The sequence below is a fragment of the Cottoperca gobio genome, chromosome 13 (genome assembly GCF_900634415.1).
Source record: "Cottoperca gobio chromosome 13, fCotGob3.1, whole genome shotgun sequence".
Classification (NCBI taxonomy): domain Eukaryota; kingdom Metazoa; phylum Chordata; class Actinopteri; order Perciformes; family Bovichtidae; genus Cottoperca; species Cottoperca gobio.
Genome location: NC_041367.1, coordinates 15,750,732 through 15,777,606, shown reverse-complemented (window position 1 = coordinate 15,777,606; position 26,875 = coordinate 15,750,732). Strand labels below are relative to the sequence as shown.

Here is a 26,875-nt window from a genome sequence, read left to right as displayed (position 1 = left end):
TTGAGTGGTCCACTGTGGGCGAAGCTGCAGATTTTTGGTCTCCGGCCAGTCGACCAGTTCAGGCTCATGCCAGATGGACACTAAGAACACTTGGACTGTGTTCCAAGCGGCTCTCTGCAGTGTCCTTCCTCTGAAGGGTGCTAGGACATTAGCACATTAGCTTGGCTGAGTGCCCTGATAAATTAACCATGGGGGCATATCACTAAACTAACCTTGGAGCTTTGGTGACTGGCTATACCAATGATCCATATGGCAATATGTGGCTGGCTGCAGTTGTCTAAAGAAAAAGAAGTAACAATTAGTGCATTCATGGAGAGAACTATACTTACTGTCCACTGCACTCTGACAGAGGAGGAGGAGAGAATGGTGGGGTTGTGCAGGTGGATGAGTACGTCTCCCAACTCCCTCTGGATCTGACGATGGTCCACGCCCTGACTGGTGGGAGGGATATCTGTATGCAGAAGCACAGACATAAAACAAAGAGAATGATCTTGTCTTGAACTACAGAGAAACCATAACACTGCTATACTGTATATCAAGTGCATATCAGTAAGAAAGCAGTTCTCACCTTGTGTTTTCACAGCTTCAGTGATAGGACTGGGATCACTCAGCCCGTAGGCATTGGCTGCCCGTACTAAGAAGAGGTAGACTGCACTGGGCTTCAAGCCCTTCAGTACAAATGACTCCGTTTTCACATGCTCTGCCAAGGTCTGCCAGCTGCTCCCTGATGCATGACTGTGGACACACAGCAGAACAAATTAAGGTTTACAGTTTTTATTAAGATCATGCAGTTGTTTTGTTTATCGATCGTTGCAGATTTGTTTTACCTGAAGGCCTCTATTATATAAGAGGTGGGGGTGGCTCCAGCATTAAGGTTTGGTCTCCAGGAAAGGGAGATGGAGGTGCGGGTAACGTCAGTGACCTCAGGTTTGGAAGGGGCACTGGGGATCAGGTTCGGGTCCGTAGGTCTGTTTGGCTGGACTGGGACTCCAAACTCTTTATGTACAACAGAGCCAAAGAAAGAAACAGGGAAACATGTAGTTCATTGCTATTTCCCAATAAACAAAGGCATGCAAAATATCTCCAACCTTCAATATTACTTCTCTTATTTGATTTGTTCTTTCACAAAGCAGAATATGAATAATAAAACATATCAAGCAATTAAAATAAATTATACTTGTCGTTTCAAAACCCTACACATCACTATTGGTCTTACCGTGGACCTCTAAGTAAGCTTTCCATGAGGCCTCTCCGCTGGGTGTGGAGGCGATGCAGGTGTAGGTACCAGTGTCACCAAGCTGGAGGTAAAAAGAGGAGGATAATTGGTAAAATGGAAATTATTTAAATGAGTGCCACAGTTTACTGAACTGGTAGTAGTCTCTTTCCCTCTTTCTGCCTCCCCACCATCACTTTCCTGCTTATTGATATTCTGCTGGAGTCTGTAGCTGGAAGCTGTCATTGCCTGATAATCTCAATATCATCTCTTTCACAGCAGAAACTGGGGGAAAGCAGCTGGAAAGGCCAAGTGGCAGACCATTCCTAGTCAAATGGAAAATATTTTCACAGGATCATAGACTAATTGGTGACCTTTCTCTCTCTCTACCAACCCCCTCAGTACCAAACATGGAAGTGACTGCTCTGTTCCACAGATGTGATGACAACCTATACTGAAGATATGGTACAAACTCGCTTAGTCATACATTTTAAATATAAAAAAGGAAGTTGGGAAAAGTGGTGCTCACTGAAATCCTAAAATGCAGTGTGCATACTCAGGTGTAGTAATTTGTTGTTATGTTTTAGAACAGGAACCAAAAAGTCCCTAGAGAGCTGATACCTCTCTCTGTCTAAAGGCCTATACACACCTTTGTGTAAAAACCTTAAGAGCTGAAAAAAAGTCCTTTCTTTAACACAATTCTTACATATATTTTCACACGGCTGCATTTGTAAAATATGTCTGCTTTGCTGGTAATGCATAGTACTTACTACGGTGCTGGAGTGTAAACAAAATAACAGGAATAAAACAGAACAAGATAAATAGTTTGAATTGTATTGAATTGTATTTTTTTATCTGCCGGGTGCTAAAATGTATCAAAACTCAATTATAATAACACACGTGACATTGATCAAATAAATTACTTCACGCATCAAAAACATCTTCATTAAAATGTTGTCAGGTAGAAATGACAAGTTCATTAATGTGAAGTGCCTGCGGAGTTTACTCGGCTACAGCAGGAGAGGGGTTCAGACGCATCCCCGCCTGCCTGCCTCGCACTGGCGGCCAGATCATACTGCAATCTTGTCACCACAAGACATGCCAGCATTCATCAGAACACCGCAAACTGACGCGAACTCTGACCCTGTGACGCCTCCATCTGGAAGACACGTTAGCACCCCCTACTTGTCTCTCCCTAAGAGTGTGTTCAGCATCACGCAGTTTGCCATCACACACACACATATGCTCTCACACACACAACATTATACACAGAACCCACTGTGCTTGCTTGCTGACTGACAGGAACTACAGACTGTTCGACTTCACAGACTCCATTTCAAACCCGCGACAACTAACTGACAACCCACTGAAGGCTGGTTGCTGGCAGGGAACACATGCTTTATTTACCAATCAGCAGGGGTTTCCCCCGCACATTAAGGATGTGATATGGACAACTTTGAAGTTTTAAGTGAATGGATTTAGACAATAAAGGGAGTCTCATAAAAACTTAAAGAAATTCAACAAACACAATTAAATTCCTATATAAATACGACTTAAGGCGACTTTATAAGTTCATAGTCAAATTACAAATGAACTCCAAATGTCACAGAACAGTAATGGGCGCTGTATGATTACATTGCTTGGATTTGAGGATGTTTGTACATGTGACAGCAGTTTTCTTACCTTTGCATATCGGATCTGCAACGCGCCTGTGTCCAGCTGTTTGACCCTGGAGTCATGTGTAGACACCAAGACACCATCCTTCCTCCACAGGATGGTGGGTGTGGGGTTTCCTGTTGCCACACAATTGAGGATGACCGTGCCGTCCACAGCTACTGTCTGATTGGTCGGGCCCTGGCGGATAACAGGTGGTGGGCGGTCTGACACAACTGTGGAAGGAGGGAGGAGGATGGTGTAAGATAAACTGTGAAAGTGTTCATGTGCTGTAGCAGGGACAGAAGGAACAGCAGATTCAAACAATTACATCCAGCCTGTGTGAGAAAACACACAAAAGGCAGGGAATCTGCCAAACAGCGTGTAACAATGTAAGCATGTGAACACTGCAAGGGGAGAGGAATTAAATCCAATTTTAAGAACTGGAAACAATTTTCTAATCATTCAGCAGCAGGAGTCGAACTTAGCCAAATAAAAGCAGTGTAATTAAAAAGAAACAGCCTCAGATACTTCAGTCTTCTCACTGCAGCTCTAACAGACGCCTGGCACTACCCATATGAACGCTAGCGGCCAACAATCCCCTGGCCCATCCCCCAGCCGTAAAACACAAAACAAGGGAGAACATGCTTAAGAAACATCTAGCCAGAACAGACAATGTTATAAGCACGAGGACGTTTAAACTCCTCCTCGCTGCCTGTGAATCCTTGGTGTTCAACCAATACACACAAACAACAAAGATATAGAGAGAAAGCATGTATTCGACAGAAAGAGAAAGGCTGTGATATACAGAGAGGAGGCAAAGGAAGAAGATGTGAGAGAAACTTTAATTACATGCACATTTAATTTTGTTTCTACTGCGTGTGAATCATAATTTTTACTGCTCTTGACCGTTATTATAATTTATAGCACTATTGATGACCATTGCTGTCAGTCCACTGATTTACAAGCGTGTTTCATTCAGTGAGGAGCATTCAAATTAATACCTCACAGCAACACACAATGATGTATGTATGTGTGGATAGATCCTCAGAACCATGCTGTGGTAATCTCTGGGCCACTTTGTCTTTGCTATTTTGCCGGGGATGGTGCAATTACTAAAACATTGTCAGCATGACCTGTAATTACCAGATCTGCCTGCGGAGAAGTAGTGGCCTTGGAGCGGCCTGCTCACTTTAATAACTGTCATTATTATCCAGAGAGCATGACAGAATGAGAGAGAGAAGAGGAGAGCCAGACGGAGCATACTATTGTCGGCCTGAAATGAAGAAGGACATTTGGTAAATGAAGGGATGAATCTAGGTGTGTCATAGACAAAATAATGGCTGCCCAGATCTCTGTGGGAATGGTGGAAATGAAGCCAAGACTAGTTCACCAGGCTGACAGGGATTGGCTTAGCAGAGTAATTAGAGGACCCAATCCAGACCTCACCACACAGCCACAGTCTTCCAACGGTCGACAGCAGCAAGCCAGCCATGGAATACCGAAGGAGACATTAGCCAGTGTGAAGCCAGCGAAGCCAAATACTGAGCCACGGTCTGGGTGCACAGGCACCAGAGAGTCTCTACCCCTGACAGGAACACATTGAACAGGCCAGACCGAACCTCACAAACCTCAATTCGGATATTAATATGCTCTACGGCACAACCACAGCATTTCACATGAACAGCATTATCCACATGAGCCAAAGATTATCCGAAATACCAATATTTATCCACTCAAGTTTTCTTTCAGTTTTCCTCTAATTCCCTCTGAGACTGTGCTGTATGCAGAAACTGTGCTTAAAAGAAGGTTGCTCACCATCCGTGATCTCTAGCAGAGCCTTGGTGAGGACACTGCCAGCAGTGTTGATGGCCTGGCAGCTGTAGTATCCCATGTCTGAGCGTTCAGCATCAGTAATGGTCAGGTCCCCAGACTGCGTTACAGAAAATCGGCTGGAGGGTTGAGGAGGTTGGTAGGAGAAGAGCAGGTTCTGTTGGGGATGAACACAAATCAAATACAGTCAGACTTTTATTCTATTTGGCTAGACTAAGTTAATTGGACAGGTTGAAGATTTCACTCCAAAATGGCATAGGCCTATACATAAAATAGTTATTTCTGAAGCTTTGAACGAGTATGCTAGCATGTTCTCAAAACGGATAAAGATTGATTTGAAATGAAAACCTTTATCATAGTTTATTTTGTTTACCTGACTGCCTTCCCGCTGCCAGAAAATGGCTGGCTGTGGGTTTCCAGTGGCCTCGCACTGGAAGGTGACGGTTCTGCCAACCCCAACCACCTGGTTTCTTGGTCTAACCACAAATGCTGGGGGCACTGGAGGACAGCCATGAGAATGGTTAGCCATTGAATAGACAAACACACCATAGTATATTATTATAGTTATCATAATATTAGAGTTACAAGTGGTCTGGGTTATTTGAATATTTGAATGAAAGACATAAGGCATTTGACTGCAGCTACTGTTTTCAAATTTGTTCTTAAGTATTCAGGCTCTCTTTCAAAACTTTGCAGTGTGTGCACAGCAGATTAACCAGTACGCTGATCAAATTTAGAATGCAGGCATATTAGAGATGTAATGAATAGAAAAAACAACGGTTACTCCCATGCCCCCTCATTTGCATGGGCAAGGGCATGGACCATTAAAATTTACATGGAAATGGGGAATAAATTTGAGCCATCTGTCCATGCCGACACCCTCCAATAGTGCAGGCATCAACCAAAATGCAGTATCCATGCATCTTAATGACAAATTTCATCTCAGACTAAGTGTAGTGTCGTAGCCCAAGGTCATCCGATGCTGCTGTACAGTGACACGAGGCCTTGCTGGTCTAATAAACCATCTATGTAAGTACACACACCCTGAATGTAGAGGTCCAGAGGCAAGGCCAGTTTACACCTCAACTCTACTAGGTACTAAAATATAATGAATCAGAAAACATTTTAATATGTTTTATACAGGGGCTATGTTAAAGTAATGCAATCTGAAAACTGTCATTTGAAATACAGACATAATGTTTCCATGAATAAGATGGGGTGTTTGGTAATGCATAAAAGGGGGAAATAATAGAATGAAATGATGCGGCTTTACCTTGGAGGCCCAAGCTGAGCATATTTTTTACCCATTAATGTCCTTTTGTCACTGTTGTCCATGACAACAGAAACATGTGTGCTGATTGGAGGGTGGAGAAGTGATGGGAGGAGGATGGAGGGGGGTTGTGACAGCTTCCTGTCTGTCAGGGCGGTGAATAGGTGACGGGTGACATTTCAACTTACCAGATATGACTAAAAAGGAAACAAAAACACAACAACAAAAAACCCAAAGATGAATAAATAAATAATAAAACAGCATGACAAAGAGGAGAGATAAGGAAAAATAACAATGTGATGACCATGGGTGCAAATAATCATGTTATTATCATTCCATTCTAACAAAGACATGTCATATTTCCACCCTTTGACTCAAACCCTAGGGACCACATGATAGACACAGAAAATATTAATTACAATGAGTGATCAGGAATGCATAAAAGCACACACTCACACCACACACACACACACACACACACACACACACACACACACACACACACACACACACACACACACACACACACACAATTCAACATTCCTTCTTAGTCTTGGTGCATACTCAAGGACATGAAAAAGGCTGGATTAAGTATAATAAAATGACAAAAAAAGGCACACTGAAAATACCATGAAACACACAAGAAGGACGTTTTATGCTTCGCAAATATATTGCTTTGTTGACTTTTTTCGTCTCTTTTCCAGATGTTGTGTGAAGGTGAACGTCCCTATACCCTTAATGCGGTTTAGAGCACCCTGAGGAGCAGCTGGATCACGGTCCCTCAAACAAGGCCTTGCAAATGTAAGGTTGGTTCATAAAACCACAAGGTGAATGTTAACTGTCACTCTCTGACCATAAATCTCCCCTGGCCAATCACTCACCTTATCTAATCTGTCTGCTTCAACGGCTCCCACGGAAACATAAACGCTGTCAGTCAGTGTAATGACCACCCCCTCCCTCCTCCCCATGCTGGCCTTTAAAATGCAGATAAGACTAGCATCAAAATGCTCCCAGAAGAAGACGTTGGACGCTATCCATGTGTGAAAGGGTTCCAGATGCACACGATCATTAGAACATACACACCCACAAACACACAACCCCCTCTTCAACACCTCCACACATCCATTCATGTGTGTCCTAAGCCTTTAATTAGGTAACCCTACCTCTCCCATGCTGCTGTGATCACAGTTGTGGACCTAGAGGCAGAGGTGAGTCTTAAATTTGACCAGGCTACTTTGTTGTGGACTTTCCGCTAGCTTACAGCGCAGATAGGAGTCTCTATCAAAAAGTTGATCGGAGCGGCTGAGGAGAACACACAAAGCACGGTGGCGTCCAGCCCAATAGGAGCGAGACTATGTACCAAAGACCACAGCAGAGGTATTAATGGGGATTTGAGCAGTGCTGCTGTTAAGTTGGCCTGATGTCAACACAGGAGAAGGACAGCATGCGGAGGATTTAGCATGATTGATAGTAGCTCCTATTCTGTAGAATGCTTTAAATGCTCTGTCCTTCTCTGGGATTTTGTATTCTGTAAATCAACTGAAGTAATACACAATGAGGGTCTAATCGATGGTTAGGATAAATCAAATGTGGCTATACCAAGATAGAACGACACAAAGGATCAGCTCTATATGTGGCACCCAACCGGGTTTTGGTATTTATCATAACTGTAGCAGCACACAGCAGGAAAGTTCCTCCCACTCGCTCTTTTTTGGCACCAGTTCCAAGTCTCCTTCCAGACCCTTTACATGGGTTATTAGCAACGCTGCTCTGGGGACTGCCATTCCATTCAAGCCCTTCATACACATAAATCACTGCTAACAGCAAACTTAACCAGCTGAGGAAAAATAACACGTTGATTTTCTGAATATCGTCCAATAGGCCTACAGTTTGAGACAATGTATTTACATTCCTATGGTGGAAGTAAGCTGGTGAAGTTTAATTAGCAAAATACTGTATACATATGATCTAACCACAACAGACCCAGATCAAAATGCCTTATGTCTAATTCTTAAATCTTTAACAACACACAAACTCTCACACGTACGCACATCCTTAGCAGACGTAATAGCTGAAGAGCCGACCTCACTGCTACTTTCTCATGTGGCTTACATTAATGATTTTATGATGAAACTATAAATACGGTCGGTGACTTGGCCAATTATGCAGTTATTTCATCAATCAATTAAATATTTTACTTGACATATTTATAAGTCCAAAGGAGGTGTAGTGGACTGACAAACATGTGTGTAAGACAATAATTCACTGATTAAGTTAGTAACGAGAGCTGAGCACGTTGAAAGAAAAATAGCCCAGGGCACCACTTCCACAATGTCGACATTGTTCACTGACAATCTGACCATGGAAGGTGTGAAAGTCCCCCTCTGTCCACACAGAGCTGGATTCTTCTCGTAAACTGTCCAGCTCTAAAAAGTGATTTGCTTTGAATATCTTTAAAATAGTGTGTCTTGTTCTAGTTTAATATCATTTGTTGTAATGATAAGCGAATTGCATAATGACACTGCAGGGAATGACTTCTATATTTAATTATTTTCAAAAATACATATACATTTAAATTCCATTGGCTTTATCGTCTATTTCCTGCAGATTTAGCAGAAAAACTTGAGTTCAAAGAATTTTTACATTAATTCCACTCTGGCTTTAAATATCGGATTACCCATTTTATGATGTACTTCTCTGTGTCAGTTATTGTTATGGAGAGGCTCAGCAATCTTGCCATACTTTGACTGTTGATGTAGGGTGAGCATTGCCCACTAAACCCAGTCTAAACTCATGGCCCCCACATTACTACTGTCTTCACTACTACAGCAGCATCTTACTACCTATACATCGTTTCGCTACTTTGGCCAGTTTAGACCTACAATTACCCGGCCTCTTTCTTTCCTTTCCTGTTCCCAAATCTGTAATTAGAAGCATGTCATTTCCGGGCGTGGGACTGTGGCCTGCTTGTCTTTAATTAGCCGGACAACTCAGTGCCCACAGCCTCCCTGGCCTCCACATGTCCTGGTCTGGACGAAGCTCAGGGATCTGAAGAGTAGATGGAAGTGGTTCTAGGAACTTTGAAAGCTTCGAGATTCAGCCATCAGTCTGATCTAACCATGAGAGAAGAACGAGGATTTCTATTATTCATGCTATGCCTCTGAGCTGATCTTACGCTCTAAGAAAGCACCGGCATTTGTCCCCTATATCTATGGCAGACGTTCTTCTTTGCTGAAGTATAATCAATTTAGATGCTTTTACTTCAGTTTCCATGCCTCTCTTATTCATATAACATGGCATTGAAAGGCATAATGTGTGAAAAGAGGGCCAGTGCCTTGCTTTCCGTGTGTAGGCAACAGGTAATTGGCCTGAGGTTAAGACATTTCATTTCCAATGAGGACAAGGGAGGTTTTAGTATTTCAAATATGGTACAAAGCTAAGAGAACATCTTATTGAACTGTGCATCAATGCTGTTCCCTTTCATTAAGTAAGCTTTCATCAGGGAGAGGGTGTGGAAAAAGGCAATAAGATAAGTAGATATATTGATGGAGATATTGGCAGGTGTGCCTAATCTTGCTCTTCAAACCAATCTAAAGATTGCTGTCTTGTGGAGAAAATCAAGAAATAATTGCAAAGGGTAGTCATGTGAAGATGAAGTATCTGTCTTTGCCGGTGGGGGTTGGCAGAGGAATAAAATTGCCTTGTCTCTTTATATCTCTGCTATGTTAACTGCTGGGAGTGACATTAATATGACTGACCTCACCACAGAAACCGCTCTCCCCCTCTATCCTCTTCACCACAATCGCCCCCCAGCCCCATTTCCCAACCCGTTCTGCATCAGTGGCGAGCCGCCACCAAGACCTACACACTCACTGTCCTTTAATCCAATCCCCATCTCCCATACACTGAGCCTCCGCTTTCCTCCCTCCCTTCTTCTCTCACCCGACTCCCAACATTCCCATTAGTTTGGCGTTAAATGGCCCCAGTGTTCCTCTGATTCTCAGGAGGGTTTAGGGGTGATCCCAGCCCCCAGTTCTTCTGAATGGTTTCTTTCTGAATGTTCACACTCTGTGACCAGCTGCTTTATATTCCTACTGTGTTAATAAGACGTCCAATGGAGAGGGCCTCAGGAGACGCACGGATATTCCATAGGTTCACAAATAGTACTGTATGTCTTAAAACATGACGAAAGACAGGCCTCCGGAGAAATGCCACTTGTATGGGGCAAATGAAATCGATTGCTGTTGAGCTCCCATGTGCACAACTCTACAGCTGTTATGGATTTCTGCGTTTCTTTTTATTAGAAATCAATCAGCTAATTGAGAGAGAATTGTTGAAAGTGATGACCCTGTAGTACTAAAGCTGAAGGCTATTATTGCGAGGTGGCTTGGCTAAATTGCATTTGAATCAAGCTGCACAATAACCTAAAATGGAAATTAATTTATAATAGCTGTCCAAGGGGCTGTAAATGAAAAGACTGAACAGTGTGGTAACAGTTTTCTGTCTTACCGTGGACGGTGAGCGTGGCCGATGCCTCTGCCTTGCCCACCATGTTCTCGACCACGCAGGAGTAGGAGCCTACGTCAGCTGAGGTCAGACGACGGATCTTCAGGGTGTGGTCCTCACGAATCTCATATCTGGATTAAAACAGGTATCCGTGTATCAAATGTTGTCATATACACAAAAACTGTACATACACAGACTCAATGCAACATGCGTCAGCTGACAACACAAAAAGAGAGAGCAGTGGATCAAACAAAGGGAGGGATAAAGGTATTTTGTAATGAAAGGGGATCAGTTGATGAGTCATACCTTCCTTTGGGCAGGTCACCATCGTCTTTCCTCCAGCGCACGGTGGGAACTGGGTCGCCACGTGCCTCACACCTGAACTCTACACTTTGGTCCACTAACACCACCTGGCTGCCCGGACGACGTACAAAACTGGGACGCTCTGCATAGATGAAAACAGCCCACACATTTAAAATCAAAGAACAGAACGGTAGTACAGGAATAATGCTGGGATTAAGTAAAACTCATTAAATCTGTTGCTTTGATTCCTTCAATAAATCTTGGTTTTGTTCTTTATAGTCAGGCTTTGCAGTTAGAAATTAAATAGAACATTTTATAAAACCCAGTGGAAAAAGCCATCTTAAAGTTTTGGTTTTAGGTCCTGGGAGGTGTCCTGGAATAGAAATTAATAAATAATGTGAATTAATTAGTTTAGTTTTCTGAGTTTACACACTCAGATGGACAAACACAAAAGCTAGGAGTTGGCCTTGTTTAAGCCCTGACAGTAAAGACAAAAAAAATGGCTTTGTTGTTGCACCTTCTGACATTATGAGAGATCACTGAGGAGAAAAGGTGTAGGAAGTAACAAAACTGGCGATAAAATCAGGAGTCTGGACATGCTATCTGCTTGGGACACAGGAGAGTATTGGGGTCAGAGGTCAGTCATGATGAAATAGGGTGCAGCTGGTCATAGCTGCTGGGGCCAGCGTGGGATTCATAGTTAAGTGTGAGATTGGAGGTCATCTCACACTCTATCTGATAAAGGTCAGTGACACCATTTAGTTCCCGTGGAGATAGACAATCAAAGCTTAACATCTGGATTCTGTTTCTCACTTCAGACAAACAGATTACGGGTTGTATGGGGACAGAGAGTAAAATAAACAAAAAAAAGATTAATTACCAAGCACTGTGAGTTCGGCTATTTCACTTTCACGTTCTCCAACCATGTTTGTGCCAACACACACATACTTCCCGGCATCACTCTTCCGAGCATTTGTGATCATCAGCTTCCCTCCACGTATCTGAGGGAATAAGGTGAAACGATTTTCATAAAAAGGAAAAACAGCAATATAGAGTCTGACGAACACGTGGGGCCTGTGGTTGATACAGAGAACACAGAAAACAGCATAGCTCAAACATTACAAAACATTTCCTGTTTTCATTTAAGAATGTCTGTGATCACTTACTTACCAAAAGGATATTAAAACACCATGATGAAATGTACACACAAACACATAATGGCTTGGTGCTAAAAAGATGAAGATAAACTGAGGTATCTCTTTGGCCAATATTTTGCTGTTCCCACTCAGCCTCCACTTGAAGTCTAAATCATTATCAGTCGACCAGTTCCTTCTCAGGGTAAACTGAGCCAAAGAACACTTTCCCAATCCAACACAACCGCAGGTCCCTGAGGAAACACCTGAGGCCATGCAGGACTGTGAGCACTTTTCCAGGCGCCTCAAAGAGCTTCAGGACAGTTTTGTCTATTATTTGGGGAATGTTTTAAAGAATAGGTGTTTTTTTCCCCCTGTGTGTGCATACAACTGCAAGTGAGAGCAAATACACATACATTCAAGCAAACATGAACAGCACACACACCCAGCGTTGAATGTGTGTCTGTCCAGGTGAATGTCATGTCTGTTATTTCCCAGGGCTTTGATTACATGCCAGAGGAGGTGCTTTGTTCTCAGGCAGTCAGAAAGGCAGCCCCGGCCCCAGCACAGGCCCCTCAGCCCTTCTCTCAGCTCACAACCGTGCCAGTCAGCGCAGAGACAGACAATAGCATGGTGCACCAATGATCTCTTTGCCTTGATGGGGGCTTAAGGTTTTAAATGCACACATCAGCCTGCGAGACCGGGACAACCACCTGCAAGCATGTAATCGATACTCTCATTAGAGTACCACCGACAGAGAGCTTGACACACAATATTGCATATGCGTGACTACCATGTTAGACTCAAGCCCTCTAACATGTGTGTTCACTTGTGAGCTATGATGCGTCTCAGTAAATCCAAACCACTGTACTGCACATTCATCACTTGCATACAAACGTGTGTACTGATTTTAGTTTTTATGAAGTCCGGCCCGGCTAAGTCTAAGACTCTTGAAGGACAACTTTGTAACCGGATACATTCTTCTGGTTCTGAGGCATTCCTCAGCCCTTCACCCCTGTTTAATATTCATGGTAAAGCAGGAAGGCATAGGGACTTGAAGAGAGCTGGCTTATTTAGGGCACCCCATGGTGCTGGAGGGGTTTGAAGTATCATTATGTTACTGTTTGTTTGAGGAAAGGCTTAACAGCTAAAACACTGACACTCACAAAGGCCCAAGGTCAGGGCAGACTATACAGCAGAGAAAGAGGGGGGGGTGTACTGTTGGGTCCACAGGCCATTAACATGAGGATCCACTTAAGGCCCCGTCCGCTCTATCCATATTCTTACCTCTGTGTGTCTGTGGCCATTCTCCACAGGCATACTTGGAGTGCCAGAGCAGCAGGGACTCTGAAAGCAAGTAGATTAATGCAACAGCGCTGCTCTTTTTCTCTGCATGCATATCCTCTCCATACAGCACAGCGAAGCACACAGGCTGCTGAAAGCCCCGACAATCTGACCATTATCCCTGCATTACAGGGAGATGGCTCTATCCTGTTGCCTTTTGTCTCATGTCTTTTGGCAATGCTGATAATGAAAAAAAAGCCTCCATTCAGCATGCATTCTGTTGGTATTCACACAGCAGTTCATTTTCCAGGGCTGATAATTAGCCACAACTATTGCACAAAAGGAAGAGGACAATGTGCTACATTTTGGTCGTTTATGATGTCGCCAACAAACCCTTGCTCTAAGCAGACAATGGTCTAGGCTTAAATCCTGGCATTTGTCCTGTTTCTGTTCCTGAAAGACCTGTTTGACAAAGTTGAGAGGAATGCGGCCAGCTGCTGCTATTGGCACAGCAGCATTACAGGCTAATAGCTCTACCTCACTCTTTATGGCTCAGTGGGGAACTTTTCACAACTGCCCCACATGCAGTCATGAATATATGTGAGATGGCACACAGCATGTCATTGGTGTTTACAGGCAGCCGACTAAAATAGATAGAGAAACAGAAGGGTTCTTTGGGATGTCTGCCTCTCTCTGAAGTTTGTTCCCTCTTTATGCTGCAGCCACCAACGCCGAGCGGACCCATCCCAGTAAAGTGCAGTACAGAGAAAAAATGGTTTGGGACCTCGCTCTGATCACCAGTGATCACCAAGGAGACTGCACGTTCCAGCATGTTGCACACAGTGGGAGGAATGAACTGAACTGAACACAACAATGCAGGCTGGATGAGGGGGGGGGGGGGGGGGGCTTTGACGTGCTCAGCTGTTCATCACATTATAAAGATCCCACCCTCTGCGTCCCTCACACCAAATTTAATATAAACAACTCTGGAAATCGCCCCATCGTGATCCTCTATTTCTAATACAACATGATCTGTTAACACGAGTGTCCACAGGAGACCATCCAGACTCCCATCTTTAACCACAGTTCATTACGCATACTTAGATAGTCATACATGACGTCTAGCGCTACTTTAAAAGTGGTCATTTGGGATCACTCAGTCTGCAAGGTTTTGGGCTTCACAGGAAGTTTACAGTGAGCAACACCAGCTGGTCCACGTAGCTCTGTAAAAACTATCCGACCCTGTTTTTAGTTCCCAAGAAATCCCTACACTGCTGCAGACAACAAATAAACAACTCTAAAATGTTGCCTCTCTCACAGCAGCAGCATTTACTCCGAGGATATCACCAATTAGTGCGCAAAATCACATAAACGGCAGTGAGAATAAGTCCTCACCTCCACGCAAGGGGTAGGATGGATGTTGTTGCAGAAAAAAATACTAAACAACAGAAATAGTGTGTGTACTGTATTCGGTGGGGCTAAAATATAATTATGGGAAAAGCCATGTGCGTGAGAGCCATGCATAATTGAGAGTTGAACCAGAGCTGCTGTGTCCTCAAAGTACCTCGTCCACTAACAGCATGAGGTAGTTTGCCATTAGGTGAAGAACAAAGTTGAAAAGATAAATAACATTTTATTATATAGAGAAGCAAGATCGAATATCCAACATTAAATGAAAGTTTAGGAAAGATATGATGTTGCATGTTGCCTTAATACCAGCTATAGTTCAACAGTGGACACAAATGGGTAGTAAGTTGTGAATACAGTAAATACTTTATACATGCATCCAAATGTGTAGAAAACAGAACAAAGGATAAGTTCAAAGGCCACAAGAGTTCACTGTGGCGTAGAGGTTTCGTGCTTATCAGTAACTCCTCACTTAACTCAGAGACAGATATGATTTGATTCTCTTTTAAACTAGATTACGCGCTTGTTTCTTTCAATTATGCTGCTCAGCGGCCAGACATGGACTCTTAATCTTCTGCCTGTGCAGTTTAGAAAGAAACAGAGAGAAAGAATACTCACACTGTTTACGAGTTAGATTTGCGATCAAGGCTCAAATAACGCAAACCTCAACTGGTCCTCACTGAGCAAAACTGTGTTCAGTCATGTACAGTGCTCCGTTGAAGACAGCCAACAGCGATAAATCACTGTTTCAATTTATACAGTAATGAAAATGTATTGAGCACAACTAGCCCAGGCTGGATTTCAGCACTACACTACAGGCATACAGAGTGGAACATCTTTATTAGTACCTTGTGAATATTTGATAATCCGTGACTGTACTGTGAAGTAAGCTATAATCAACATTTGGAGGCCAAACAATGTAACTGCTCAACAACTGCACAATGTGCATCCAGAACCTTAAAACCCCAACAGTCAGATTGTGAAAATGGGATCCAGACCCACAGCTAACTACTTCCTCCTCACTACCTGCTTGAAGTGCAGGAATCAGAGCCTTTACTGTACTTCCCTCAAGCACACATCCATTCAATATAATCAAACGCAACTAAAAGTCTCTTCAAGGAAAAACAACTATGGATCCAAAGTGTAGTTAATTGTAGTTGAGTAGTTGTTGAGACAGTTTGAGCTAGGATTATTCCAGACTTTTGGTAAGCAAGCATGTAGAGCTGATTGATACCGCAGTGTCGGCTGTGCTGTTTAATTAAAGCTGAATAATTGGTAGTTTGGCTGCAAAACAAATGAAAGTTGTTTGGATTTTGCAGACGCTGCTGCTACTGCTACTGCTGCGGAGTACAACTTTCTCCTCTTTGATTCCAGTCAGCTCATTTCTCCCTCCTGACCTACGCTTCTCCTAGTTGACTTCATCAGCAGGCCATCCCTAATCAATGCACTGCTGACTGAAGGAGCAAGTCAGATTCTATCTACCTCAGTCATTAAAGGTTGTTGCCACCGAAATGGGCTGCTTTGGGTTCGGTAATTGCTATATGTGAATAATGAGGCAAACAAATCAATCTCTCAACAAACACTGAAGTGGTGGTAATGACTTGACCTGCATCACTGGGTTGTTCTATCTCATACATTTAAACACATCATCCTTATATACAAAGCGGTCTTCAGGCATCAATAGATTAGGAAACGTGTGAGCAATAACAATGTCAAAGTCACTGAAGTTTACATATTTTTTTTTTTTTAAACGAGTCTTACAGTGATTCTCTCATCTCGGTCGTCAATGTTTATTCCCTCTTTTTTCCATGATATGGTGGGTTCGGGATGTCCACGTGGAGGTTGACACTCGAGCACTGCCGGCTCCCCTGCTGCCACGATCACATCAGCAGGGTTTTGTCTGAAGTCATCACGTAGAACTGCGAAAAAACAGAAAGAGGAAAAAAAAGAAATTAACAAAATGTCTAAATATCCTCCTTTAGGGGAAAAACAGCAAATTAATAGTAAAGACTTAAGCATAATACATTAAGCAGTTGCTACATTTATAAAGCAGAAGGCAGCTAGTAAAACAGCAGCCGAGGTGCTTTGAAAGACGTAATTAGTTCCGCACAGATAACAAAATGTTAGGCACACATTCATTTACTGCACCAGGAAAACAGTAACAATCAAAACCAAAATGTATTCAAAGCACATTATTCTAAAAGAAGAAGAAGGTGTGTATAGTATAGGCTACTGTATATACTAATAGCCTTTAACAGTTGCTATTTAATGGCCTGCTTTCTCCCATATGAGCTTTTTACAAGAGCGATGACAAACAAATATTTGTGCCCATCAACATCTCTAATAGCAATGACCTTCCTCTTTGTTGCCCGAACCACATAGACCTTCATGTAATCACACACACACACACACACACACACACACACACACACACACACACACACACACACACACACACACTTCAGTACACAATAATGATCACCTCTCCATCATCACTTCTTCATCTCTACCTGACAGTCCATATTTACCTCCCGCTCGTACACCCGTGCTATCTTCACATAGATGAAAATCTACATTAGATCCAATCCACCATTGCTCCATTCCTAAGTACTTTGGCATGATATGATTCTTATTTGCAATTGATTTTCCCTGGTAGAGGTGCTGTAAAAAAGATGACACAGCCATGGATTTTCATTATTTAACATATGAGATCCACACTTTCGTAGGTCTAATTTATTGGTATACATTTGATACTGAATAGATTTGAAGGTTAAAAAAGATGAACTGAGAAATTCTGATTTTCATTCATGCAAAATTACAAAACCTGCCTCATCTAAAATCATTAATCTTTCCCTACCTGGTTTATCAGAATATCACATCAGCATCATTACTAGTGGTAGTTCTTGCAACAAAGCAGATCAATGCATACTCATTTGCCAGTGTCTATTGAGAGGAGAGAAAAAGGCACCAACTCCCTTCTGCAGACAGTGTGCCAGTAATCATTTCCCCAGCTTTACTGCTACATGCATATAAAAACATATGAAAATAGTGCTTTTAAATGTTCAAGCTGTAATCCAGGCCACACACAAAGCATGCAAGGTCAGCATGTGTATTGTTAACCCATTGTATGAGTGGAAAGGTAATGTGAACGTATACTTGTGTCTGTGTTTTGGGGATAAAACCGAGCTTTTGCCGTCTATTGTCTCACGCTCCTCAGCTTGCTCTAAAGTCACCTCAGTCACAGATCAAAGTCAGGCTCAACCCAGGACCCCCTCACCTACTGACAGCCAACAAATTCCTGACTAAACCCTTTAAGCACTTAATTGGGCATTACCGAGCCAAGATACTGCTCTCTGCTTCTTGTAACGCGGAGTGAGACTCAAATTCAACAGAAGGAGCCTGCTTTTGGAGTAGGATGGGTAGTAATGACTCAATTGCTGAATAATCACACCCACACCTCCCTACGTACAGCTGTAGCATTACCTAGCCTCATTCCTTAGCATAAGGACAGTATTTAATTAAATAAAAATCATAGGATATTTTGTAGGAGGCATACAGTGTGCTGTTCACAGATGAATTACGTTCATGTGTGTGACCCCCTAAATGTTCTACGCTCACTCTGATCCAACTTAAACAGCAGTGCAGCTGTGTGGCGAGTGAGCTCATTTGGTATGGTTAAAAGCAGATACAGTCATCCAGGAATGCAAATGTAAACACTAAACATCCGATCCATTAGAGCACCATCTGAAGAAACACTTTCTTCCCATTTGTATCTTGCCTGATATCAGACAGAATTGTCAACTCGGGGGAGTGTTCTAAGGATCAGTATAGTAAAAGTCAGCCTCGGCGAGTCAAAAATTGAAGTTGCTGTATTCAGCCTCATATAATACTCAAAAGTACAATTTCAAATGTTCATACATCTCTTTCTTGTTTGTATTAAGGGAGTATGCATGTATACACATACTGCATCAGCTGGTGACAATGTTTGAGCAACATCCTGTTGATCAAAAGTATGCACACTGAAGAAGTAAAGAGCATATGAGAGAATTCATGTTTGTCCTGCACAGCTAACGCAGAGCTTTTAATAAACGCTCGGTTGAGTAAGTTGAGTAAGTTTAACTGTGACATTAAGTGTGCATGGTCTCCTCTCAGTGGGTCTCTACCTCCCCTGCTGGCCTTACCGGAACTCTAACAGCTAACATGCAGATGCGTCTGTCCCTCTGGAAAATAAATAGCGGTGTGTGTGGAGAGGAAAAGACGAAAAAAAGGATGCTGCATTGACTAGTTTGAGTCCCGAGGGATAGCTGGCATCATCCCGTGTTTACACCAACAGCGCCGTGACCTCCACCCCTCCTTAGCAGCACTAGCTCCCTCACCTCGCTGCCCTCTCTCCTCCTCCACACCAACACCTCTTTGTTATAAACACAGCTGAGTGCTGCGCAGCAGACGGCCCCAAACATCTGCTTAGTGGAAAACAAAAATCCTCTGGGATGGAGGCAGAATGAGCAGGAGGGAGACGGAGGCAGCCAGACATTCTGTCGGAGAGACAGACGGACACAGATCTGGATGGGGTACAAAGCCCCAACTCTTCCACCAGAAGCCTCGTCAGATCCGGAGCTGCGGTGGAACCAGTTGCCTCTGGCCCCCCTGCTTTAAATAGGCATCCATCGTCCCTCCTTCCTGTATACATACTATGCAAGGCCCTGCTCGCCTGCTTTCCTAGCTGTTCCTGTTCAAGGATCCAGAATTGGGTGAAAAAATGGGATAAAGAGTCTCTCACGCTGTGTGCTGTCCTAAAAGTGTGTGTGTGTGTGTGTGTGTGTGTGTGTGTGTGTGTGTGTGTGTGTGTGTGGTGTGGTCTGTGTCTGTGTTTGGGATAATGAGCCTACTCTACCATTCTGTCTCTCTAGTGAGCCTGCAGCTGTCCCCTAGCAGATAATATTTCCGCCGCTATTAACAGGGAGGCCAAACACAATGTGTGTGTGCGTGTGTTTGTGTGTGTACAGAGAGATTTTCAGTTTGTGGCTTAATATGTGGAAATGGGCCAGAGTCACAGGTCCCAGCATGAAGACGCCTCTTTGTCCGTCCTGGATTTGCTCAAATATGCTGATGATGGGATGAAACGGAGTGAATATCCGGACCTGGACAGATATCAATACGCTTTGTCAAGGTAAAGGGATCTATTCTGCATTGCATTTCCTCTTTTCAGTAGGCCAAGAACAAAACACATCCTATCTCATCTGGCTGCCATGCCTCGCTGCAAGACAAACGGCTGACTGTGCATAAAACAACCATATCTATCAAAGCAGAGGTTTAGTTTGCACTGACAAACATGTGTTGGGCCCTGCCAAGCCCAGTCCTACCACACTCTACTGTGTATGATAAATCGCTCCCCAGATCCACAGTAGCAAATTGGAGCTGTGCTCAGGCTAACGCAATTAGCCGCCATCATTTCTTACATCCAAACTCTCCTTTAAAGGTCAGCTGAGATGGCTGCTTTCAGCTTTGAAAACTCCCAGGTTCATCACCCCTTCTGTCCACCCACATGCTCACACATAGGCACACACACACACATAGGCACACACACACGCACACGCACTCTTTTCCTTAGGAAATTGAAAACAGATGTTTAAATGTCAAATTAAAATGAGATTCCTTTGCTGCCCCTCTAACATTAATGAAAATGAAGACTTAATGCCACACACAAGTCTGGGTGGGAAGATCAGATGAGCTTTGTTCTGAGGAAATTAAACCAAGTACAAAAACAGACCCACGAGGGAATTAAAGATTTATCAGAAGGCACCCGGAGTCAATCCTGCAGAGAGACAGAGCACAGCATGGGTCTCCCCTTTGGCTTTAGATTTTTCCTTGAAACTGAACGGACACGGCTAGCCCCTTAAGGGAAGCAGAATGAATGACAACAGCAGGGAAAGGGAACTAAAGAGAGGAAGAAGATGAACAGTGGATTCAAAAGAAAGGAAAGAAAATAATGAAAGATAATCCATCCCTCTTCCTTTTCATCTCTCTTCATGGTTTCCTGAAGGTAGTTATGCTTTTTCTAAATGTTGCTCTATTTGCTTCACAAGCTGCCACAATGTCAGGCTATCGGGAGTCTTTCCTTCCCACTCATTTACTGCCAAGGCCTCTCTATGAAGGACACAAGTCAATTTCTAAATAACAGCAAAATAAAAATGTAATAAAAGTGCATGGAATGTTTCAATGCCATGTCACATGTAAAAAACACACACATTCACATTCACAGTAGCTGCCTGCAGCTTATTAAAATCTACCCCATTCTGTATGTATCAGTATTAAAATAAGGCTTACATTTGCTGAGCTCCCATCTAGTGCATTTCTGCTTACTGTACAGTACAACATAATTCCTCTGCCCCTTCATGAGTGTTGTTTATGCCATAAGCAAAAATCTCCCTTATTCACAGTGCAGCTAAGCCCTTCCATATTGATGCTCTACACACCTTGCCTCCAGCTCTGTCCTGTGGGACAAACACCTCTCATTCTCTCCAGCCATGTTTCTCCCACTTTTTGTCTAAATTTCTCTCTCTCCCCTCTCAGCATTTGACCCCCCCCCCTTATCTTACCTCTCTGTTAGCTCACACACACACACACTGAGCAGCTTACATCAAAGACAGGCTTATAGCTATGGTGTGTTAACCCCTGCCACTCTATTGCAAAGGCTGTTGCAGGTGGATCATTTGCCAGCGGCGTGCGTACATTGTGTGTGTGTGAGTTTGCATTGTATAAATCGGTAGTTCTGCTGGTGGGTGTGAAGACATAACAGGACTTCTACTGTACTCAGGAGACTCACTGCCTCCCTCCTCTCTTTCCCTTTCCCCCCCTGACCCCACCACAAGGGAGATGAGATTGGACATGGCAGACTCCCCTCTCTTTCTCAATCTGGCTCTCGTTCCTCGGCTCTGAGCTCATGCCCTCTTGCCCAGCCTGCAGACACTCGATCCCACCATACAACATAACACTGTCTGAGATAGATGATTATAAGTGTAAACTTCACAGCTATACACACATAAAAAGATAATACTGACAGGGAAGATGTAAATAATAGTGGACATCACAATAAAGGCATCACACAATTTCCACTCCTAACTGTTTTGTTCTATATTAGAATAAATTGATAGATTTCACGTCTTTATCCAAATGGCGTATTGATAAATCATGTAGAAAACAATATCACCTCTCTTCACAACTGTGACACTCAATATGAGGTCACATCTGCAGAGCCACATTGGTAATAAAAAACTTGACAGCCTAAGTGCATGGTGGACTGCAAGACACCTTGTGGACGCCCGTAAATACGTCAACAAAAGGCAGACAGGCTATTACCCAACTGGCCTTTAGGGTTTGCACCTGCACACCCTGCATGCCATGAGGTCATCGTCCAGATTCAGATGTGATGCCACTGAACAGAGACAGGAAGCCCTTATTAGCTGTTATAAACATTCAGAGTCGGAACAATAAACTATAAGAGCCCACAGCACAGTCATTTGCCTGTTAACATGTTCTCTCAACATACCTTACTTGCTACGGTACTGAAAACTGAATCAAACGGAAAAACATAATGTTTGAAAATCATTTGAAGTTACGTAAACTGTTGCAGATCAGTTGAGACTGTGACACTATGTTTTGATCAGCATCCACCGTGAGTGAACAGCACATGTGCTACTAACTGTGGTGATATACAGATACAAATGTAAACCACGCCATGTAGGGAAATGAGTCAGGCTGGCCCTGCTGGTGTGTGGATTAAAGCAGGGGTAAAGCGAGGGGGGCTAAGGCATATACACTGCGCTGTGCCAGGTGATTACAGGCTATACCTGGCACTGGCACCAAGGGCAGATGGCTTTGTAGACCTTTTTAGTGGCACAGCAGAAGGCATATCTGCACTCGCTGTGGCCCAGCGAGGCTGCAGAGTGCAGAGGGTTAAATCTCAGCGCTTCATCCTCTATGTTACACACTTCAGCACACACATGTAGACCTCATGCGCATAAGTATCCAACAGCAATTATGTCTGTACATGAAGAAACACAAACATGCACGCACATACAGGCCCACACACACACACACACACACACACACACACACACACACACACACACACACACACACACACACACACACACACACACACACACACACACACACACACCACATAAAGGAAACCTTGCCCCACAGCCCAACAGACAGAGAGGCCATTGAGTGCCTGTGTTTGTTTAAATGGTCATAATTCTTCTCGTCAGGCTTGGAGAGAGAGATGGCGTTTGGCGAACACGGCGAAAGGCACAGAGGGCAGCGGGGAGGCAGGTTTATGTGAGTGACTGAGTGAGTGAGTGACTTGGCACCTCATAGTTCAATAAATGGTGCCTGTGTGATTAGAGTGCTGGGTGAGCAGGAGTTGGACTAAAATAAAGAGAGTTTTGAGTGCTGGGATTGCACAGGCAGGAATGTCGGGGGGAAAAGCGTAGCTTTGTGAAACGACTCCCTCGCTATCCAAAAATGTTCTAAAAAGGAAAAAATACAAATCCCATAAAATCCTTGCTGCCAAAATACAAAGTGTGTAATAAACATCTGTATGGGATTATCATATTTAAATGTAATGATTGAAAAACATAGACAAGCCATTTGTGGATTTGTCAGCTTCTGACAGATCAGCTCATACAATCTGTCAGACTACTGTCCGCTTATAAAAGTGATTACAAGGCAGTTTTCAAGGCGAGTGCGTTACCTGTTGTGGAAACACGGCATCACATTTCCTGGTTACTAAATGCACTCAGACATGTATAGTTTTCTTATTAGGGGCTGGCCAAGCTACATAACATATTCCTGTTTACACAGCATAGAGCTGATGCCAATGGATTACATTCAGTTTCCATCCAGTTTCACAATGCAGTAAAATAATAATGAGAGAATAAGGGTGGGAGAAGCAGGTACATCAACACATTGTACTTGTGGAGAATTGCCTTTATTTGCAGAACCTTTGCAACAAAACATGACTTCGCAATAGCAAAACTGCAGCAGTATTTTTAGCAAGCCAAGGTAGACTGTGCTCTACTAAATGTAAGTACAGAAATGCGAGCTGTATGAGTAAAGCCTGTCTGCAGAGTTGTAAGTCTTGTCTATAGGAGGAAATCTACTCCCTACTCCCTGAGGACGAGACGAGAATATGAGAACCCCATCTCCTACCACTCACTGTACTGTACAGTCTCAAGCCTGAAGCTCTTTGCATAGAGATACAAAAGAGCAGATGTAACACTATAGTACACACACACACACGTACACCTGTACAGTATGCTGTCTCATTCTCTGCCTCTTTCTCCCTCTCACACACTACACAGACCGAGGGTATGGGGCTCTGTTATCTGCCCTCTGTGAACCGTGTCAAGGGAATAAACTGCTTCATACAATACACACGCAATGAAATGTGGTTGTGGCGTCCAGGCACATCTTGAAGAAAGGAGAGGACTCATTTCATCAATGTAACTTGTAGCTAGTATATGAGAAATCTCTACATTCTAAGCAACATTCTTTATTTATACAAACATTTTAAAAGTGCTCATACGAGCCACAATATTAAAATAAACCAGAGGTTTTCTCATACAGTATGTTGGTCACAACAATCTCTTTGCATACCATTTGTTATTCTAACGCTGTGATCAACACACCTCAGAGTAAGTGTTTTCCTAATAAGTGTCTCTCTTTAAGGACCTCGCTGTAAACATTTCCATAGGAATCACTTTCTACTGAAAAAATAGTTCCTATGAAAACTGCTGACAGTGTGTCCTGTGGATTATCCAGAGTAATGGAGACATTGATTCAGGAAAGAGATGTTGCTTTTGAATTTTATATTGAATTGTAATAATTAAATGCTGTGAAAACCATAAACAAGATTCAATTCCTTCGTATTGGGGTAGAGGAAGCAAACTCAGCGATGGATTTCTCAAAACTTAACTATAAAACCAGCTATCTGCATGAACAGATACTACTTCAGTTGAGTGAGAAAAGAGTTTTTTTTAAAGTTTGGGTGAGCTGACCCTTTTTTCTAATTATCTCCTCTTTCTTCACCACTCTCTCCACTGTCTGTGTTCAGCTTTACTAGACTGTGCATGTCTGCACAGTGTAATAGGATTTTACACAACACAGAACTGGTGAGTATATGCAGATCACACATTTGTCACCATAGAATGTTCATTACAGCAAATCCCTTTACCTCCAGAAAAGCAGGCTAGACACGCCAAGAGCCGTGGAATATCTTTATCCACTTGTGCCTTAATCCTGCTATGTGTTTTACATAGCTCAGTTCACATTGTGTAAGTTATGTTTGCTGACAATATCTCACTGTGAGCTGCCCTCCTGCCTGTGTGGCCCCACCAGCTAACCCTCTCCCAGCATCTGCAAAGATGAGGGCCTTATTAAAACAATCTTCCCAATTAACATTCCAGGCCCCTGGAGTCCCCAGCAGCCCTCCCCCTGGACCTCCTCCAAATCTGACCCCTCCTCAGCTCTACAGTGACAAAGAGACTGTGTAGGAGCTGCACCAGCCACGGGACCTTTCATTATGACTGGACTGAGAGGGGGATGTGAGGCAACTTGTTTTTCTTTTTTGAGCAACCACAATCTGTGTGGTTGTCTGTTTTTACACGTGTTTGTTTGTGTGTTTATCTGCGCAGCGTGTGTGTGAGAGGCAAAGAGAATAAGGGAAAGAGAGGGTTGATACATGAACGGATAAATTAGTTACCACCAGTAAGGGTGGAACAGTCATCACAAATGCTCCTAATTTGATGTGACACGCAATGATATGGGCTCATTTGCTACAGGGTGGATAGCTCATGATCCCAGGCAGGGAGGAGAACTGTAAGAGGAGCCTGTCAGCTAGCTAACTCACACTATCAGAGAAATTACATCCATAAACACAGCACGCTTTCCTGCTGAGTGCCATTTGACCTGCCGCTTACCCCTATCTCAGCATCTTAGAACACAAACATCTGCTGCAGATTCTTTCACTTCTCTATTAGCCTGAGACCAGATAACAGGACGCTCCCCAGTGTCTCGCTCATCTTCCCAAAACAAAGATATATTATCGACAAACAGCAAAGACTGATACAGTGTTATTCTATAGTGGTGGTGTGCAAACAGGACCAGGGCAGGGGGAATGATATCCTGGTGTCGAGCAAGAGATGAGACCTTTTAACAGTGACTGGCTTATGGCTTTGCTTCATACTAGAGATAATGGAAACATTATACAGCTCCTGCTTGCCTCCACTGCTACAGCACATGTATGGCAGTCTAGTATGTGTGTGTGTGATCACTCATGTGCAGGAAGGTGTGTTTGCTTGTGTTTTACTTCTCTCTACTCACTACGCTGCCAGTCTGTTTGGGCTACACCTTATTGATGCATACTTAATGAGATCCAGTGGACATGTGGCGCGCGGATGTTCTCTCTGTAACATAAGTCAAACAAACTCATTCAGAGTAGAAAAGTTAGAAGCCTCCCTTTCATCCTACATTGGTCTAATGGAAATCTTAGCCTAATATACTTAGTTTCCAATGAGAGTCTAATGTGATAGCGGTTTAGGAAACAGAGGAGTGAGCGATTGTTTTAGAGAACAGTGTGTCTTGGTAGGGACAGGACCATAAACTAGGATTACATCAGCGGCTGTTGCGGAGATGACTGAGGAAGAGTAATATGATAGTGGCTGTGTGGAGGGAAACAGGCAGGCACAGAGGAAACTGGGGAAGGAAAAAAACACAAGGGGATCCAATGTAATGTTACAGCAGATCCCTCAGCCTTTCGTCATGGCCACTTTCATTTCCACCATGCTGATCCCTCTCCAATCACTTTTCCAGGCACAGGGGAGACGGGATAGAGGGAAGAAAGGAGGGAAAGAGGGACGAAGGAGGAAAAGGTTGTAGAGGTTAAGTAAAAGTGTGGAGGTGGGGGGTCCTCCAGAAATATAGGTCATAGGAATGATAAAAAGGCTGAGACAAAGCAAATATGGGTGCTGGGATCCAAACATGTGCTGCAGCTCCAGAGGGGCACATCTTTCTCTGATCAGTTGCCGTCCCCATTTCAATGGTTTCCACATGGACCCTAAACTCTCCCAGATGGACCCTGAGAAGATGAAAAGATGTCCATGTCCCTATCTGAGAGGGGATCTGTTACAGTGGGAAGAGATACAGAAAGAAATGGAGCGAGGGGAATGCTGTCGGAGACAGTGTGCCAGAAAGAAATAGAGAGCTGAA

At 43.3% G+C, this 26,875-nt stretch overlaps 1 protein-coding gene across 3 annotated transcripts in view; it reads right to left on the bottom strand.

Annotated features, from left to right (window-relative positions):
* Positions 1-26,875, bottom strand: part of robo1 (roundabout, axon guidance receptor, homolog 1 (Drosophila)) — a 217,684-nt gene that overhangs the window by 25,029 nt on the left and 165,780 nt on the right. For 2 of the 3 annotated variants that reach the window (XM_029446309.1, XM_029446311.1), the window contains 12 exons: positions 16,364-16,521; positions 11,659-11,779; positions 10,782-10,920; positions 10,479-10,606; positions 6,158-6,166; positions 5,073-5,197; positions 4,685-4,856; positions 2,897-3,102; positions 1,217-1,298; positions 828-996; positions 569-735; positions 330-451 (listed from right to left, as the gene is read on the bottom strand). In XM_029446309.1, the coding sequence (XP_029302169.1) occupies positions 330-451; positions 569-735; positions 828-996; positions 1,217-1,298; positions 2,897-3,102; positions 4,685-4,856; positions 5,073-5,197; positions 6,158-6,166; positions 10,479-10,606; positions 10,782-10,920; positions 11,659-11,779; positions 16,364-16,521 (1,598 nt within the window). The remainder of the gene's footprint in view (positions 1-329; positions 452-568; positions 736-827; positions 997-1,216; positions 1,299-2,896; positions 3,103-4,684; positions 4,857-5,072; positions 5,198-6,157; positions 6,167-10,478; positions 10,607-10,781; positions 10,921-11,658; positions 11,780-16,363; positions 16,522-26,875) is intronic. The other variant, XM_029446310.1, reaches the window with a different exon arrangement.